General features: G+C 39.5%; 1 protein-coding gene across 1 annotated transcript in view; it reads left to right on the top strand.

The window, feature by feature from the left end:
* TFB1M (transcription factor B1, mitochondrial) overlaps positions 1-16,871 on the top strand; it is a 72,994-nt gene that overhangs the window by 12,074 nt on the left and 44,049 nt on the right. Inside the window, exons 3-4 of the mRNA XM_077755102.1 lie at positions 7,036-7,144; positions 8,464-8,615. Of these exons, the coding sequence (XP_077611228.1) occupies positions 7,036-7,144; positions 8,464-8,615 (261 nt within the window). The remainder of the gene's footprint in view (positions 1-7,035; positions 7,145-8,463; positions 8,616-16,871) is intronic.

Genomic DNA, 16,871 nt, shown 5'->3' with positions numbered 1-16,871 from the left:
TAAGAGAAAGTATATTTACAAATCCATAAGAGAAAAGCTGCATATACATGGACCAGTACAGTTCAAACCCTGTTGTTAAAGGGTCAACCATAATAAGAAGAATTGTTACATGTTTACCCATATGGTTACTGTTCTGAGTGCTCCTTATCCATATGTCCACTTAGTATTATTTTCTTTCTATCTGAAAGACTTTCTTTAGTATTTTTTGTAAGTTTTGTGGAACTTTTCAGTTTGTAGGTCTGAACAAGTGTTTTATTTTGCTTTTGTTGTTGAAAAACACACTGGAAGATTTTTCCTTTAGTATTCTAAAAACGTGGCTCCACGGTCTTCTCGCTTGGATTGTTTCTGACAAGAAATCTGTTGTCATTCTTATCTTTGCTCTTCTGCCATTTTTCTCTGGCTTCTTTTAAGATGTCTTGCTGGTTTTGAACAGTTTCATAGTGGCACACCTTGGTGTCCTTTCCTTCATGTGTCTTCAGTGTGTGATTCCTTGAGCTTCTTGGATCTGCAGGATTTCCTGCATTTTCTGCTGTTCCCCAGTGTCTAAAAACTGTAGTTTCATCTGTTTTGTCTATTTTTTTTAATCTGCTTAAGCCAGAGGAGACTATCTGGTCTTCTATACTCCCATCTTAGCCAGAGTAAGAAGCCGTAGGATTCGTAATTATTATGTGCTTATTTTTGTGGAATTGTGGAGATAGGAAGTCATGATTATTGGTAGTATTGCCTCTGGGTTTTATAATAGGTAAACAGTGATTGTGTCTACTGGACAGGTGGGATGGAAAGTTCACAGAATTGAGAATCAAATAGGCTGGGGTCAGCTCACATTTGGCACTCAGTAGCTTTCTGATCTTGAGCTTGCTGTTGTGAACCTATTTTAGCTTCAGCTTTCTCCTCTGCAGCATGAGGATAATAGTTATTTTTTGTGATCTTTACAAGGACGGTAAGGAATTTATATAATGAGATTGGCATATAGAGCATAGCATATTGCCAATAGCCAATAAATGGTTGCTATTTTAAGTATACCCCTTCNTGTGGGGATGAGCACTGGGTGTTATATGGAAACCAACTTGACAATAAACTATTTGTAAAAATAAATAAATAAATAAAATGCTCTTTTTTGTTTCAAAAAAAAGGTATACCCCTTCTCTGTCATCTTATAAAGGGTTTTGTAAAGTAGTTTAGTTATCCTGGCCAAAGGAGCAGTTTTTCATCAGAGACCATAGAATTTTAAATTCTTTCATCACTAGCAAATTTTCCAAAAGGGAAGATTGCCTGACTTTCTATAGCGACATGATTACATACTTCACATCATGTAACTTATCTTTAAGATCTAGCTACAGCCATAGTTAATCAAAAGGCAACAAGTAAGTAAAGATGGCCAACAGCCAAAGTGATTTCCTAATCCACTACAGATTAGAAGTACAGAGAGCAGTGCTAGGAGCAGACCCACTGACAACAGCAAGAAGTAACAGTTATTACTGTGGCAGACAAGTTATAAAAAGCAAACAAAACTGAAAAACGCAGTAGGAAGGGATCATAACCATTGAAGCCATTACTCTACAGGCAACAAGAAAAGGATGAAATTGGGTTCATTGTTCTCAGCTTAAGGAAGAGAATTTTGTGATACTGTATAGCAAGATTTCCATCCACAACTTTCTTTATTGTCATAATTTTTTTATTGAAGTATATTAAGTGTGGTATTAGTTTCAGGTGTACAAGATAATGATCAACAGTTCTTTACATTTCTCCATGCTCATCAAAGTAAATGTACTCTTAATCCTCACAATCTGTTTCACCCATTCCCCCACCCAGCCCCCCTCTGGCAACCACTAGTTCTCTGTATTCAAGAACATTTCTATTTGCCTTTTTTTTTTCCTGTTTGTTTTGTTTCTTAAATTCCACAAATAAGTAAAATCATATGGTATTTGTTTTTTTCTGACTGACTTATTTTAACATTGTATCCTCTGGGTCCATGTACGTTGCTGCAGATGCCAAGATTTCATTCTTTTTGATGACTGAATAATACTCAGTTGTGTATATACACCACGCCTTCTTTATCCATTCGTCTATCCATGGACACTTGGGCTGCTTTGATATCTTGACTATTGTAAATAATACTGCAGAAAACATAGGGGTGCATATGTCTTTTCAAATTACTGTTTTAGTTTTTTGGGGGTAAATATCCAATAGTGGAATTACTGAATCATATAGAAATTCTGTTTTTAAGTTTCTGAGGAACCTCCATACTGTTTTTCCACAATGGCTGCACCAATTTGCATTCCCACCAACAGTGCACAAGGATTCCTTTTTCTCCATGGTGCCAACATTTGTTATTTCTTGTGGTTTTTATTTTAGCCATTCTGATGAGTGTAAAGTGATATTTCATTGTGGTTGTGATTTGCATTTCTCTGATTAGTGATGTTGAGCATCTTTTCATGTGTCTGTTGGCCATCTCTATCTTTGGAAAAAGGCATTTTTCCATTTTTCAATAGAAGTATTTGTTTTCTTGGTGTTGAGTTGTAGACGTTCCTTATATATTTTGGATATTAACCCCATATCAGATAAACCATTTGCAAATATCCTCTCCCATTCAGTAAGTTGCCTTTCTGTTTTGTTGATGGTTTCTTTAACTGTGCGAAAGCTTTTTATTTTGGTTAGTCCCAGTAGTTTAATTTTGTTTTCGTTTCCCTTGCCTGAGGAGACCTATCTAGAAAAATGTTTTTTATGGCCAGTGTCAAAGGAATTACTGCCTGTGTTTTCTTCTAGGAGTTTGTGATTTCAGGTCTCACACTGAGACCTTTAATCCATTTTATTTTTTAATATGGTCCAAGAAAGTGGTCCAGTTTTATTCTTTTGCATGTAGCTGTCCAGTTTTCCCAGCACATTTGTTGAGAAGAGGATGTTTTCCCCCCACTGTATTCTTGCCTCCTTTGTCAAAGATTAATTGGCTTTACAAACTTGGTTTCATTTCTGGGCTCTCTATTCTGCTCTACTGATCCATGTGTCTGTTTTTGTTTTTTCTTTTTTGCCAATACTGTACTGTTTTGGGTACTGTAGCTTTACAGTATATCTTGAAATCTATGATGTGGTAACCTCCAGCTTTGTTCTTTTTCAAGATTGCTTTGGCTATTTTGGGTCTTTGTGATTCTATACAAATTTTGAGTAATATGTACTAGTTCTGTGAAAAATGTTAGTTATTTTGATAGGGACTGCGTTGAACCTGTAGATTGCTTTGGGCAGTATGAACATATTAACCACGTTGGCTCTTCTAATCCATGAGTGTGAAATATCTCTCCACTTGTGTCGTCTTTAATGTTTTTCATAAGGATTTCATAGTTTTTGGAGGATGGGTCTTTTATCTCCTTGGTTAAGTTTATTCTTAGGAATTTTGTTATTTTTGGTACAGCTGTGAATGGGATGGTTTCCTTAACTTTTCTTTCTGCTACTTCATTATTATTCATCAGAAAATCATTCACCATGATCAAGTGGGATTTAGTCTAGGAATGCAAGGGTGGTCCAATATTTACAAATCAGTCAGTGTGATACATCACATCAATAGAAAGAATAAAAATCTATGATCATTTCAATAGATGCAGAAAAAGTATTCGACAAAGTACAACATCCATTCACGATAAAAACTCAACAAAGTAGGTTTAGAGGGAACATACCTCAACATCATAAAGGCCATATTATGAAAAATCCATAGCCAATGCTGTGCTAAATTGTGAAAAACTGAGAACTTTCCTGTGAGATCTGGAACGGGACCAGGATGTCCATTCTCCCCATTTTTATCCAACGTAATGCTGGAAATCTTAGCCATAGCAATCAGACAAGGAAAGGATAGGATACTATAGAAGTTCCTTTTTAAGAAATGTTCACACTTAAAAGAGTAAGCACTGCTTGACTAGAAAGTTTATTAAATCTCTAAATCTTTGATGAGGCTGAGTAAGTGAGTTTCTGCTATGCATGTTTTGGTCCTGTTTAAAAAATAGAACAAGTGGACTTTTTGAAATCATGCTGTCATCTTCATCCTAAAAAAAAAAAACCAACTTGTGACATTATCTTAAATTCCTTTTGAATAATAGCACTAATCTTTTCTGTTGTATTCTACAGGAGAATAAAAGTTGTTTTTCACCTGCCATATTCTGTATCACAGATTCTTTCATTCTCCTATAGTTTGCCTGGCACTTACTTCAGCAATGTTCACGTCCCTTCTCTAACAGGTCAGGAGGAAAGTAACAGCACCAGGCTGTGGGATGAAGGCTTTAACTCCCTCTACAATGTGGGCTGCTATGAGCCCCTCCCCTACCGTGAGAAGGTGGCATAAAACATACAAAATGGCCATTCAGTATAGTTCTTTGTTCTCAAGGAATTTCTAGTTGTGCATAAGTTCCAAAAGTTGCATTAATTATTTCCTCATCCGGGGCACCTAGGTTGCTCAGTTGGTTAAGTGTCCAACTTGAGCTCAGGTCATAACCTGAATTCTTAAGTTTGAGCCCGGCATTGGTCTCTCTTCTGTCAGGACAGAGCCCACTTTTGATCCTCTGTCCCTCTCTGTCTCTGCGCCTCCCCTGCTTGTGGGCTCTCTCTCTTCCTGTCTCTCTCAAAGTAAATATAAATAAATTAAAATTGTATTTCCTTGTCAAATTAGATGACCAACATATTACCTAGATGGACCATAGGTGCTTGCCCCTTGTAGAAAAGCTACCTCTAAGATCTTGACTTAGAAGAGAGAGATTTTTTTTAAGTGAGCATATGAAGAATACTGCATTTGTTTCCTTATTTTTGTTAAAGGCATTCTCTGTTTTGTTCCATATGCCCCTCACAAAACCTAATGCTAGGAGAAAAAAATGTTTTCTCTTCTGGAGATTTAGTATAATTATTTCCAATAGAGAGTAAGAATTCTATAATTCAGTATATAAACTGTGAAAGCTAACACCTGTGGGATTTACATGCCTGCTTCTCCTTTCATCGTCTGGTTTTCTGTTTCTTCTTTTACAGCCTTATCTAATGAATGCCTTTTACTCTAAACTGACTTAAATCTCATTTTGGAAGGATATAGGATTGAAAACTAAAATAAAAATGATAGAACAATTTGAGTGTCTATAAAAATACTCATTTGACTATAATTGGGTGCCTGCATTCATAGTCAGCTGTGCCTTTGAGCACATTATGAACGAACACCATCAAGGTTTTAAAGTGTAGAGTAGCCGGCTGCGTTCTTCTTGAATGGATCTAATAGTGATCTTTCCTGCCTCTCCACCGTCCTCCAAAGTTGTCACGGTAATGAAAATGTCATTTTCTGTTCGTGGTTGGTTAGAAAGTGTGTGCTGAATATCATTAGGTGTTTAAATGGCTATTATCTGTAATCGTTCATACTATCATTTTAGTTTGTACAGTGTTTTTCACCCCCATAATTTCTTTAGGGCTTTCACATAAAGCTGTGGTCACTAGTATTCATTCCTTCCTCAGTTGGGGAATCTGAAAAGGGAAAATCAAACTAGAGAGTAGTCTTGGAGGAGGTAGACTTTTTAGAAAATGGGAGGATTTGCTTTGTCATTGACTGAGACTTAAGTTTGAAGAGGAATCCTAGAGAAATAGAATAGAAATGCAACTTTAAACCTGGGAAAGGAAGGTGAATATGGGTTAGACCAGTTTTCTGCTCTGCAGTTCTGTGTGTCAGTGCAGAAAAAAATTAACATTTCAAACATCGTTTTCAGAGCACATGTATATTAATGCCAGCGATCCAAGTTTACATGTTTTTGTTTTAGTCTTAATTACTGACTACTTTATTACTTTCTATATATACAATCATGAAGCATAAGCTTTTAGTTCTTTGTTTTTGCTGTGCAGATTTGTTTTGTTTTAATTATGTGAAGCATAATTATAGAAAACAACTGCTATTCTTCGTTAATGGTAAATGCAATCATTAAATACATAGCTTTTATGCAATAAGAGCCTGTCCCAAAGAGAGTTATCTCCTTTTTTTATTCATAATATGTTGGAAGTTATTTTTTCCATGATTTACTGTCTAGAACTCCTCAGATTAAGTTTTAGCAAATTTGGTAATTTAAAATAATCCATAAGTACGTTAGTANATTTTTTTTTTTTTTTTTTTTTTTTTGCTAAACTACCATGACTAAATACACCAGACTAGATGATTCCCAAACTGAAAATGTTCAGTTTCTTACCAGGATAAGCATTTCAGCTCTGTATTTTTGAAGTGTTACTTGTATAATTCTACCTGATTTATCAGCAAAATAACTTTTTGAAAAGTTTCTTGACCTTACAAATTTTGGAAACCTTAAATCTCCAGCTGGGAGGGGAAGTTTCCAGTTTTATAGTTGAATGTTCACCTAATCATTCACTTACCAAAAAATGTGAGGCACCAACTATGCACTCTGTAGCTGCAGTGGACAGTAAGACAGATGATAAACAGGTGCTGCCCTGAAGGTGCCTGTGTTCTCACAGGGAGAAGCAGCCCATCTGCACAACTGCAGGGCAGTGTGTCATATGCTGCACAGAAGCTTGTGCCGGCACAATTTACCCAGGGGCGGCGGGAGGGACCTACAAAGTGGGTGCCTTGGTCCAGGGTCTCTTCTCTGACTTCTATGATGTTTCTTTCATCCTTCCTCTCAGTGGCCAGAATTAGGCAGAGAGAGGATGAGGAGAGAAAATCCGCAGGACCAAGGGGTGCTCCGGGCAAAAGTTCCCTGCTTTGGAGCCAAGGATGTCTGAGCTGCTTGAGGGGAGACCTGATGTGGAAAGAGGGTCACCTCTTCCTTAGAATCTGCCTTAGCAGGTGTGTTTGTTCTTAGTGACCTATGTATTCACTCCTGCGTTTTCAACTTCAGAGGCTTCAGGGACTGCGTCTGGGTGGTGGTTGTTTTTTTAAACCATGGATTTAAAGAATCAAGTTTTATGTTTGGTGCAGGGGTGTGTGCGTGTGAGTGTATACAGTGTGTGTGTGTGTGTGTGTGCATTTCACTGTTCTCCAAAGTATGAGCTCATTTTATTGACCTTTTTGTAAACTAGATGCTCTCCGATGCAGCACCTGGAAAACTGAGAATTGTCCATGGAGATGTGTTGACATATAAGGTAGAAAGGGCTTTTCCAGAAAGTCTTAAAAGACGGTGGGAAGATGGTAAGTGATTTGTGTTGGTTTTCTTATTTTCTTTTATAATTATTTATAGTACTTATGACTTACGCCTTTACATATTACAAATGTTATACATTTATATTACATATTATTAAAACAGAATTAAATATGTAGTGTACATTATAATATTTTCTGCTTTTCTCCTCTTTTCCAAAATGATAAATCTAGTTACCTTTTCTTCTATTTTGTCTCATACTTTTCAAACATTTATGGTTCTCTTCAAATAAACTTGCTATTTTTATGATACCATGCAATGATGGGATAAACTATGAAGTGTTACTTTTTCCAAATGATGAAAAAAGAAATGTTTTGGTAAGCCAAGCCACACCCAGTTACCACTGTCTCACGTTCTGTGACCAGACGAGGCCGTCTTCATTTTAGACGGTTTACTGGGTCCCTACTGTGTGCCATCTCTTTGGAAGACAGAATAGATGGGGTGTTACTTGACTGTAAAGCCCTTCGGAACCTGTGCTGCTGGCGCCCCTTCACCTAACTGCTTCTGCGCCGCCAGGCTCCTGCAGAGAGGTGGGCACTGCCTGTCTCTGCCTTCCGGCATGTTCTCAGCACACCGCCTTCAGGTTTCCAGTCCCGCCCAGTCACACCGGAGTCAGAGTGACCTCCTGATTTCCTCTTTCAGACCTTACATGACTGGGTTCTCAGGCCTTCATCTGACTGCTCCCTACTCTTCTTCTGGACATTTTCTCTGCCCCTGTCTTCCTGATACAGGTCCTTCCATTCCTCCTTTTACACTGTGTGACTTTCTCCAGCTGTTGCTTGCTGGTGGTTACTTTTCCAGCTGCCTCTTAGATGTTGTTCCTGCGATGTTTCTTCTCGAGCACCTGCTCGTGTGCTCCGGATTTGCCCAGATTACTCTGTGCCTGTGGTGCCACTTCCCTACTGTGTGCTGCAGACACTTCCAGCTCTGTACGCAGCCTGTGTCCCCTTCCTGGGCATCTGATCCTCCGGCAGCTTCCCTCGGGTGCCCTGTGGACACTGTGACCTCCTCATGTCCAGATCACATTACCTTTTTCCTCACACCAAGTCTTTTCATGTTTTTCCTAAGCCAGAAAACCTGAGGACTTTGAACACTAATTAAGGTAGAATGTTTTTCTTAATAATTCAAAGCTGATGATGAGAAAACATTGCTTTTGAAGAATAAATGGATTGAAAAGTATTTAGCCATGTCTTTTCATATATTTTTGTGTGATACTATTAGTATCCAACTTGATTTTACTCTTAACTAAAATAATATTCAGAATGGTGTGATGAAATCATTACAAGTTATTTTTTCTTCTGCTAACCAGATCCTCCAAATGTACATATTATTGGAAATCTGCCCTTTAATGTATCGACTCCACTGATTATCAAGTGGCTTGAAAATGTTTCTTGTAGAGATGGGCCTTTTGTTTATGGCAGAACCCAGATGACATTGACTTTTCAAAAGGAAGTGGCAGAGGTAAGTCTTAACCTTTTTTTTTTGGCTCTTTTATCACATGATCAATTCCAAAACAGATAATCTTGCATTTTTGTCACAGACTGTTTTCTAAGTTAATACACCATTACACACCCAGACCACCAACAGCTCACCCAAAAGTTAAGCACGTAATGATGATGACCGTGTTACTGCCGTGAGCTCTCCATGGAGAACACTAGTGCTGCGCTCCCAGCCGGGAAGGCCGTGTCGTTCATACGGGGACACAGTAGGGCCATAGAGCAGTGAGAGAGCACATCTGTGGGATATAGTAACCCATAGGGAATTGGCTTGTGATAGGTTAAAATTGATATATTGAACTTCATGAGATGATAGCTAAGGAATGTGGTGATCAGTTTGGAGAAAGGGAAGGGGGGTGGTTGTTATGCAGTATGTAGACTTTCACTTAATCCCCTACTTCCCCTGGGCCTGCTATGCCTGCATTCCCATGGTAGGAGTGTCCCCAGGTCACTCTAGAAAACAATCCTACAGAGTAATAAGCAAGGGTTTAATGAGGCCTAATGCTTAAGGTTTAATGAGGGGATCTGCAGACTATAAGTGTTTTTTTAAAAAAATATATATATATCTTAGGGGCGCCTGGGTGGCTCAGTTGGTTAAGCGTCCGACCTCACTGCAGTCATGATCTCATGGTTCATGAGTTCGAGCCCCGCATCAGGCTTTGTGCTGACAGCTCAGAGCCTGGAGCCTGCTTCAGATTCTGTGTCTTCCTCTCTACCCCTCCCCCACTCATACTCTGTTTCTTTCTCAAAAATTAGGCATTAAAAAATTTTCACTTTAATTATTTTGACCTACAAATACAGAAGAGTATGTGATGTATTTTTATGGCTTAGTAAAAAGAACACCTGAATCCCCACCACTCAACTCAGTAGTTAATTTCTCAACATCTTCGACATCCTCTTGTATGCCTCATTCTGATTGTATCTCCTGTTTTCCACCTGCTACCAAGGTAATCAGTTCCATGAATTTGGAACTTATAATTCCCTGTTCATCACATAGATTCTTACCTGTATAATTCATATACTTTAGCTTCATTTTTGAACTTCTACAAATGGATTCATGTAGTATGTACTCTTTTTATCCTGATTTGCTGACGCTGCTCATGAGCTGTAGTTTGTGTAGTTACATACTGCCCACTCTTCGACTAAGTCATAATTTATCCATTCTCTGGTTTTGGGATCCTGTTCCAGTGTTGCTAAAAACCAAGCTGTCCTGGAGATTCTCCTGTTTATGTCGGCTGGAGCACATAAGCAAGCTTTCCCTAGAGAATAGAGCCGGAAGTGGCAATGCTGGGTCTTAAGTTCCTCCAGTCTTCACTTTGGCTAGATTATGCTAATTTGTTTGCTGACATCATCATGCCTGTTTATATTCCCACCAACTGTGTGTGTGAGTTCATTTTGCTTCATATCCTTGCCAGTACTTGATATTGCCAGTCTTGTACATTTTTGTTAATCAGAGCTGGTGTGTTTTTGTGGTTTTATTCTGTCTTTTGCTGAATTTTTAATCAACTGGAGCACCGGATCCACCTGGGTGGCTCAGGTGGTTAAGCGTCTGACTCTTGATATTGGCTCAGGTCATGATCTCGTCGTGATTGAGCCACGTGCTCCGCTCAGAGCCTGCTTGGGGTTCGTTCTCTCCCTCTCTCTCTCCCTGCTCTCTCTCTCTCTCTCTCCCCCCCCCTCTCCCTCTCTCCCTCTCTCTCCCTCTCTCTCCCCCTCTCTCGCTGTCCCTCCCTGCCTTGTGCACACATGCACACTCTCTCTCAGAATGAATAAACTTCTTTAAAAAACTGAGCACTATTTTGCATGTTTATTGACCTTTAAGATCGCCTCTTTTTTGTACTTTGCTTACCCATTGCTCATTTTTCTGTTGGATTGCTTGTCTCTTACAGATTTGGAAGAGTTCTAACATATTCTTCGATCTAGTCTTTTATTAAGTATGTTGCAGATTTCTTCCACTCTTCAGCAGGTTATTGTCTTTATAGTATCTTTTAAAGAGCAGATGTTTTTAATTGTAAATTTATGGTTAGTGCTTTTTGTGTCTTATTGAAGAACTCTTTATATCTTGTTATTAAGATATTCTTCTGATCTTCTAGAAGCTTTTATTGTTTGCACATTTACATGTGTAATCCACTTGGGATTGATTTTTGTGTATGGTTGAAATAGAAGCCAGTTTTACTGTTTTTAATACATGATCCCCTTGCACCAGTTACAGAAAAGTCTTTTTCACGACCTCTAGCAACACCTGTGACATAATGACAAAGCCTATGTTAGCACTAATCTGATTAGAGACAGCAAGTAGAAAGATTGTATGAAATCTAGGAAACAGAAGGCCCAGGTCAGAAGACGGAGCAGGGAATCCTCAGAAGAACACTGAGTTCACATCAGAGCAGCACAAAGAATTTGATAAAACACCTATTATGTTTGGATATACTGAAAGAGTAGGTAAGTTGGGGAAAGAGTGGGATTGAATTAGTGATAAATAGGAAATCAAATACAGTAGGGATTGAAGCAAACAAAATATATCACTGTTAGACAAGTAAAAATGTTAGAAATAGAGAATTATTTTGGAAACCGAAGGAAAAAAGAGGGACTTGTATAAAAAAAAAATCACAAAACTTTACTGAGAGTCTCTGGAAGAAAAAATTGATATTATAAAGATGCTTCATTTTTCCAAATTTATGTTTCTTCAATAACATCTTGAAATGCAGTGAAGTTCCAGGGATCACCTTGAGTGGACCTGCAAGAATGGATAAGAAATTTTGAAAAAAAGAAGAGTGATGAGGGAAGACTTGCCTATCAAATGTTAAAATGTATTGTCAACTCTAATAACTGAAGCACCATGACCCATTATGACACGGAGTGATGGCTGCATTAGAAATGCCCAGAATCAGAGGCACCTGGGTGGCTCAGTCAATTGAGTGTCTGACTTACGGCTCACGTCATGGTCATGATCTCCCTGTCTGGGTTCGAGCCCTGCTTTGGGCTCTGTGCTGACAGCTCGGAGCCTGGAGCCTGCTTCTGATTCTGTGTCTCCCTTGCTCTCTGCCCCTCCCCCGCTCACATTCATTTTCTCTCTCTCTTTCTCTCTCTCAAAAGTAAACATTAAGAAAATTTTAAAAAGACAGAATCAGACAACTTCATATTTGATAACGATTATATCTTACATCAGCAAAGGAAAAAAAGGTTTAACAAATGCTTGGATATTTGGTTAGGTCCCATGAAACAATTTAATAATTCACCACACATAATAAAAAATACAAATCACCATACATAAAAATTCCAGTTCCTAGAGCCCACCGGCCACAGTTTGGGGCACGAGCTACACTGGTGCCAGGGTCGCTCTGGCCCATTACAACACCACGACCTCGAGGCACGAGCTCTTCTGAAGGTCCCAGGAGAAGTCGGGGTGTGGGCACACTGACCAAGGTACTGGTAGCCTTCTAGGAAGAACTAGAGAAACCTACTAGTGCTTTGGGCTTCTAAAGCATCACTTTGGAGCTGCGACCCAAGAAATCTCAGAAGTAGAGCCACTTCACCTAGAATTGACAGAAATGAAAGAGAAATATGAAGCTATTGTAGAAAAAAAAAAAACCTGAAACCAAAGCCTGCTCAGTATGAACCATCTCAGGAGGGGAAGCGTGCTGCATTTGGGCTCTTCTCAGTTGAAAAGACTGAAAAAATGGTTTTGTGTGACTTGAATAGTTTGTCGAGTATGCAGTATATTTTAGAACACCTGCTGTAGAACTCTTGGATTCACCTCTATCCCACTTTAACTGTTATAAACACATATACTTAGAAGCACCAATAAGAAATACTAAAAAAAAAAAGTTCCAGTAACTGTGTCTTCACATTCACTACTCTTCTGTGCGGTGGCCAATCTGTTGTTGGTTTTACTCAATTTTCATTTGGGGTATTGTAGCTTCACTTCTAGAAGTTCCATTTGGGTCTTATATTTTCCCTTATGTTCATGCTTTCCTTGGCATCTTTGCATATGTATGATATTTGTAATAGCTGCTTTAAGACCTGGGCCTATTAATTTCACGACATCTGTCATTTCTGTACCATTTTGCCATTTGCTTTTTCCCCTTCCCTCTTTCCATGGGTCCTATTTTTCTGCTCCTTTGCAAGCCTGGTAATTTTGGACAGGATACTAGATATTGTGAGGTTTTGTTTTGCTTTGTTTCGCCTTGAGGGCTGGATATTGTTGTGTCGGCCTGCGTGGTGGGCTTTATTCTGGCCATAAATGAGTCACATGCAGATTGGGTTGAAGCTGGCTTTTAAGCTTCCTTGTAACAAGTCTATAGCAGCCTTTAATGTGAGGCTAAAGCCCCCCTACTTAAGTCACAGCCTTCCTGAGGAATCTACCCAGTATCCTGTGTATTTCAAGGGCTCTTTACTTGGCTGTTGGGAGTACAAACTACTTCTAGCCTCTGTGACCTCCATTTTGTCCCACTTTCTGATGCTACTTTCTCAGCCTCCCAACCTAACGCACTTAGAGATCCATGCTTCGTCAAAGACTGGAAGGGATCCCTTTGCATATCTCAGGAGCTCCCTTCCCTTCCTGTCTCCAGTCCCCCCCATCTCTGTGTGTTTGTGTGTGTGTGTTTCCATACCCAATAGTCTGCCTCACAAGCGCTGGCTGCCTTGGCGCCCCAGAGCTCTGGCGTCTGTCTCCTCTCATCAGGCAGCCGCCGGCTCGGTTTCTCCTGCTAGTGCCGCCGCCTGAGTGCGGCCTCCAGGCTGTGAGCTGCGCAGCTGTAAGGCTTCCCCGCGCCTTCCTCATGTGTCCCTGCTCAGAGGCCCGCAGTGCTGCTGTTTAGTTCAGGAAAACTGTCATCCATATATTTTATTCAGCTTCATAGTGGTTTTTTTGTAGAAAACTTTTTAATATCGGAATTTCCTGGAATTATATACATATGTGAGAATTATACATATATATTATATATATACACGCACACATATATAAAATGTCACGTTAGTTCAGTTCTTGAGATGCCTTCCTCTGCATTTATGCACGTGTAAGAATTCTGTTTCTTAGATCTCTCGCTCTCTTTTTACCCATGTTCCACTTGAGAATAGTGGTTCTCCGTGGAGACGATTTTGCCCCCAGCCCCCCATTCAGAGACATTTGGCAGTACATGGAGACATTTTATTTTGTAGTGTATGATTTAGTGGAATTTAGTACATTTACACTACTGGGCAAGCACTACCTCTGTCTAGTTCCATAAAATATTTAAGGCATACCTTGTGAAAGCTGGATGAAAGCAGAGATGACTTGGGTGATTCAGAAGAAATTTGTCATTTAACTCACTAGGCAATTTATTGAGTTTTACAGGTGTAAATTTTTAATTATATGAATATTTTTCACTTTGCTTTTTATTTGCCTATGTGGTACTGATAATGATAATATCAGCTGTTACTTAATGGAATGTCTGCTAGATGCCACTTTACATATATTTTCTTATTTAAGCCTCAGAGCAACCTAATAGGTAATTTTTAATTGACATTGACACACAATGTTCTATTAGTTTCAGGTGTACAACGTAGTGGTTCAACAATTGCCTACATTGCGCTGTGTTTGCCCCAAGTGTAACTCCCCTCTGTCGGCACACAAGCTAGTATAGTGCCACTGACTCTATTCCCTGTACTGTCCCTTTCATCCTTGTGACTTACTAGCTTTTGCTAGAAAGGAATACTGAAGCTCAGAGATTTTAATTAGCTTATTCAAGGCCACACAGCTACCACGTAGCCCAGCTGGGACTTAGACCAGGCTAGTCTGGCTCCCAAAATTTGATCTGCTAGGCACAACAAAATAATACTCATGGGCACAGATTTATTACCTGTGACGTGTATAAATTATAGGGAAAGTTAAACTCTGAGCAGGCAGAATACTGGATACATGTAAACTCAAAATTAAATACTTAGGTAATGAGAAGCAGCTAACAAAACAACAGAAATCTTCACAGAACTGTTCAAAATTAAGGAGTTTAAAACAAACAGAATTAAGGAGTTTTTGCTGTAAGTTTTTCATATAATTTAAGGGACTTTTATTTAATTATTGACGTGTCAGAATTTTCAAATCATGATTACCTTCCCTTCTTTTCCATCACTGATTACTCCCTCTTTACTGGATTACTACCTGCTCTAATGTCTTCTATTTAAAAAAACAAAACAACAAAATGAGAGCCTGGGTGGCTCACTCAATTAAGCATCTGATTCTTCATTTCAGCTCAGGTCATGATCTCATGGTTTGTGGGTTCAAGCCCCAAGTCTGACTCTACAGAGAATTCCTCCCTCTGTCTCACTGCCCCTCCTGTGCCTGTGCCTTCATGCACTCTCTCTCTCTTTTAAAAATAAATAAATAAACTTTAAAAAAACAAAACAACCTCTTTTGACCCCACCTCATGCCTTCTGGCTACCTTTGAGGTAGCTATGAGGTATCTACAACAACCTATGAATAGAGTAGTCTGTTGAACTTTATGGTTGCTTAAGTTCAAACCCATTCTAAAAGCATTACAATTTTTTCCTTCATGCCCTTGTTTATGTTGTATATTCCTAATTATCCTAGGTATAGTTGATTTTACTATTTTTGTCTTTTGTCTTAAACTTCATACTAGCTTTTATAAGGGACTCATTGACTAATGTATAATACTGTTACCAGTGAAATTTTTTCTTTTGTGATTTTCATCGAGTTATGGCATTTTCTTTTTTGCTTAAAGAAATCCCTTAAAAATTTCTTGCAAGGCTGGTTTAGTGGTGATGAACTCCTTTAACTTTTGTTTGTCTGGGAACCTTTTTATCTCACTTTTAATTCTGAGTGATAGTATTTCTGCTGAGGAGAGTATCCTTGGTTGTAGGTTTTTTCCATTCATGCACTTTGAATAGATCATGCCTTCTGGCCTTCAGACCTTCTGCTGAAAATCACTTTTTACAGATACTTCCTTGTATAAACTAGGTGCTTTTAAGACTCTTTGTCTTTAACTTTTGAGTTTAAACATTAAATTTTAATTATCTGTCTCCGAATGGGCCTCTTTGGGTTCATCATGTTTAAGGGTATCTGTGTTTCCGGGACCTAGATATCTGTTATCTTTTCCTTGTTTGGTAGCTTTTCAGTTATTTCCTAAAATTAAGTTTTTTGGTCCTTTCTCTCTTCTTTTTGTGGGACTCCTTATAACATGAACATTAGTATGCCTGATGATGTCCCAGAGGCCCCTTAACCTATCCTGATTTTTTTCAGCCTTTTTTTCTTTTTGCCGTTCTTCTTGAATGATTTTTACTGCCCTATCCTCCAGATCACTGATCTGTTCTTCTGCATCCTCTGATCTGCTGTTGACTCCCTCTATTGTGTTTTTCCTTTCAGCTATTGTATTCTCCAGCTCTGATTGGCTCTTTTTAATATTTTCTCTTTATTCAAGTCCTTGCTGAGGTCATCCATTCCCCTAAGTTTGGTGAACATCTTTATAATCATCACTTTGAACTCTTTATTAGGTAGAGCTTATGTCTTTTTCATTTAGTTCTTTTTCAGGCTTTGTCCTGTTCTTTTGTGTGGAAACTTTTCTGCTGTCTGCTAATTTTGTCTAACTCTGTATTTGTTTCTATATATTAGGTGGGTCAGCTGTGATTCCTGGCTAGGGAGGTAGTGGCCTCATGTGGCAGGTGTGCGTCAGGGGTGTCCCCTGGGTTGGCTGTGTGCACCCTCTGTTGGGACCGGGCTATGACTGCAGCAGGTACACTGGTGGGCAGAGATGCCCCTTCCCCACTTCCCTGGCAGGAGCTGATTTTGGGGGCAACAGTCTCCATGAGGCTGTCTGCCAGGTGTGCGGGGTCGGAGTCAAGGGGTGCCTGCCAGGAAGGTGGGTCCGGCGAGGCAGGGCTGTGGGGGAGCACGGGGCAGGGCAGGCGGTGCTAGAGAGGTGTATGGGGAGTGCTGACTAGTGCCCGCGGGCATCGGGCATCGGACGTGAGGGCTCACAGGGTAAGAAAAGTAGTGCCGCAGGCGTTTCCATTCTTGCATAAAGTTCTTACACCGCCCCGTAGGTTTGGCTTGCTCCCTAAAATTAGTCAATAAATTTTTTTCGCGTATGGCCAGGCACATTTCAGGCTGCTGCCTATGTGAGGAGTCCCGTGGCAAGTGAGAGCATTTCCGCTAGCCCCCCATCCTCCCAGAGTTCAGCCCAGCTGATTTTCAGAAACAGAAGTTAGGGGCGCTTAACTTTCTGGT

The sequence above is a fragment of the Crocuta crocuta genome, unplaced genomic scaffold, assembly GCF_008692635.1.
Source record: "Crocuta crocuta isolate KB4526 unplaced genomic scaffold, BGI_CrCroc_1.0 scaffold11, whole genome shotgun sequence".
In the NCBI taxonomy this organism is placed as follows: Eukaryota; Metazoa; Chordata; class Mammalia; order Carnivora; family Hyaenidae; genus Crocuta; species Crocuta crocuta.
Note: the sequence above shows the minus strand (reverse complement) of the source record. Positions and strands in the feature narration are given on the sequence as shown.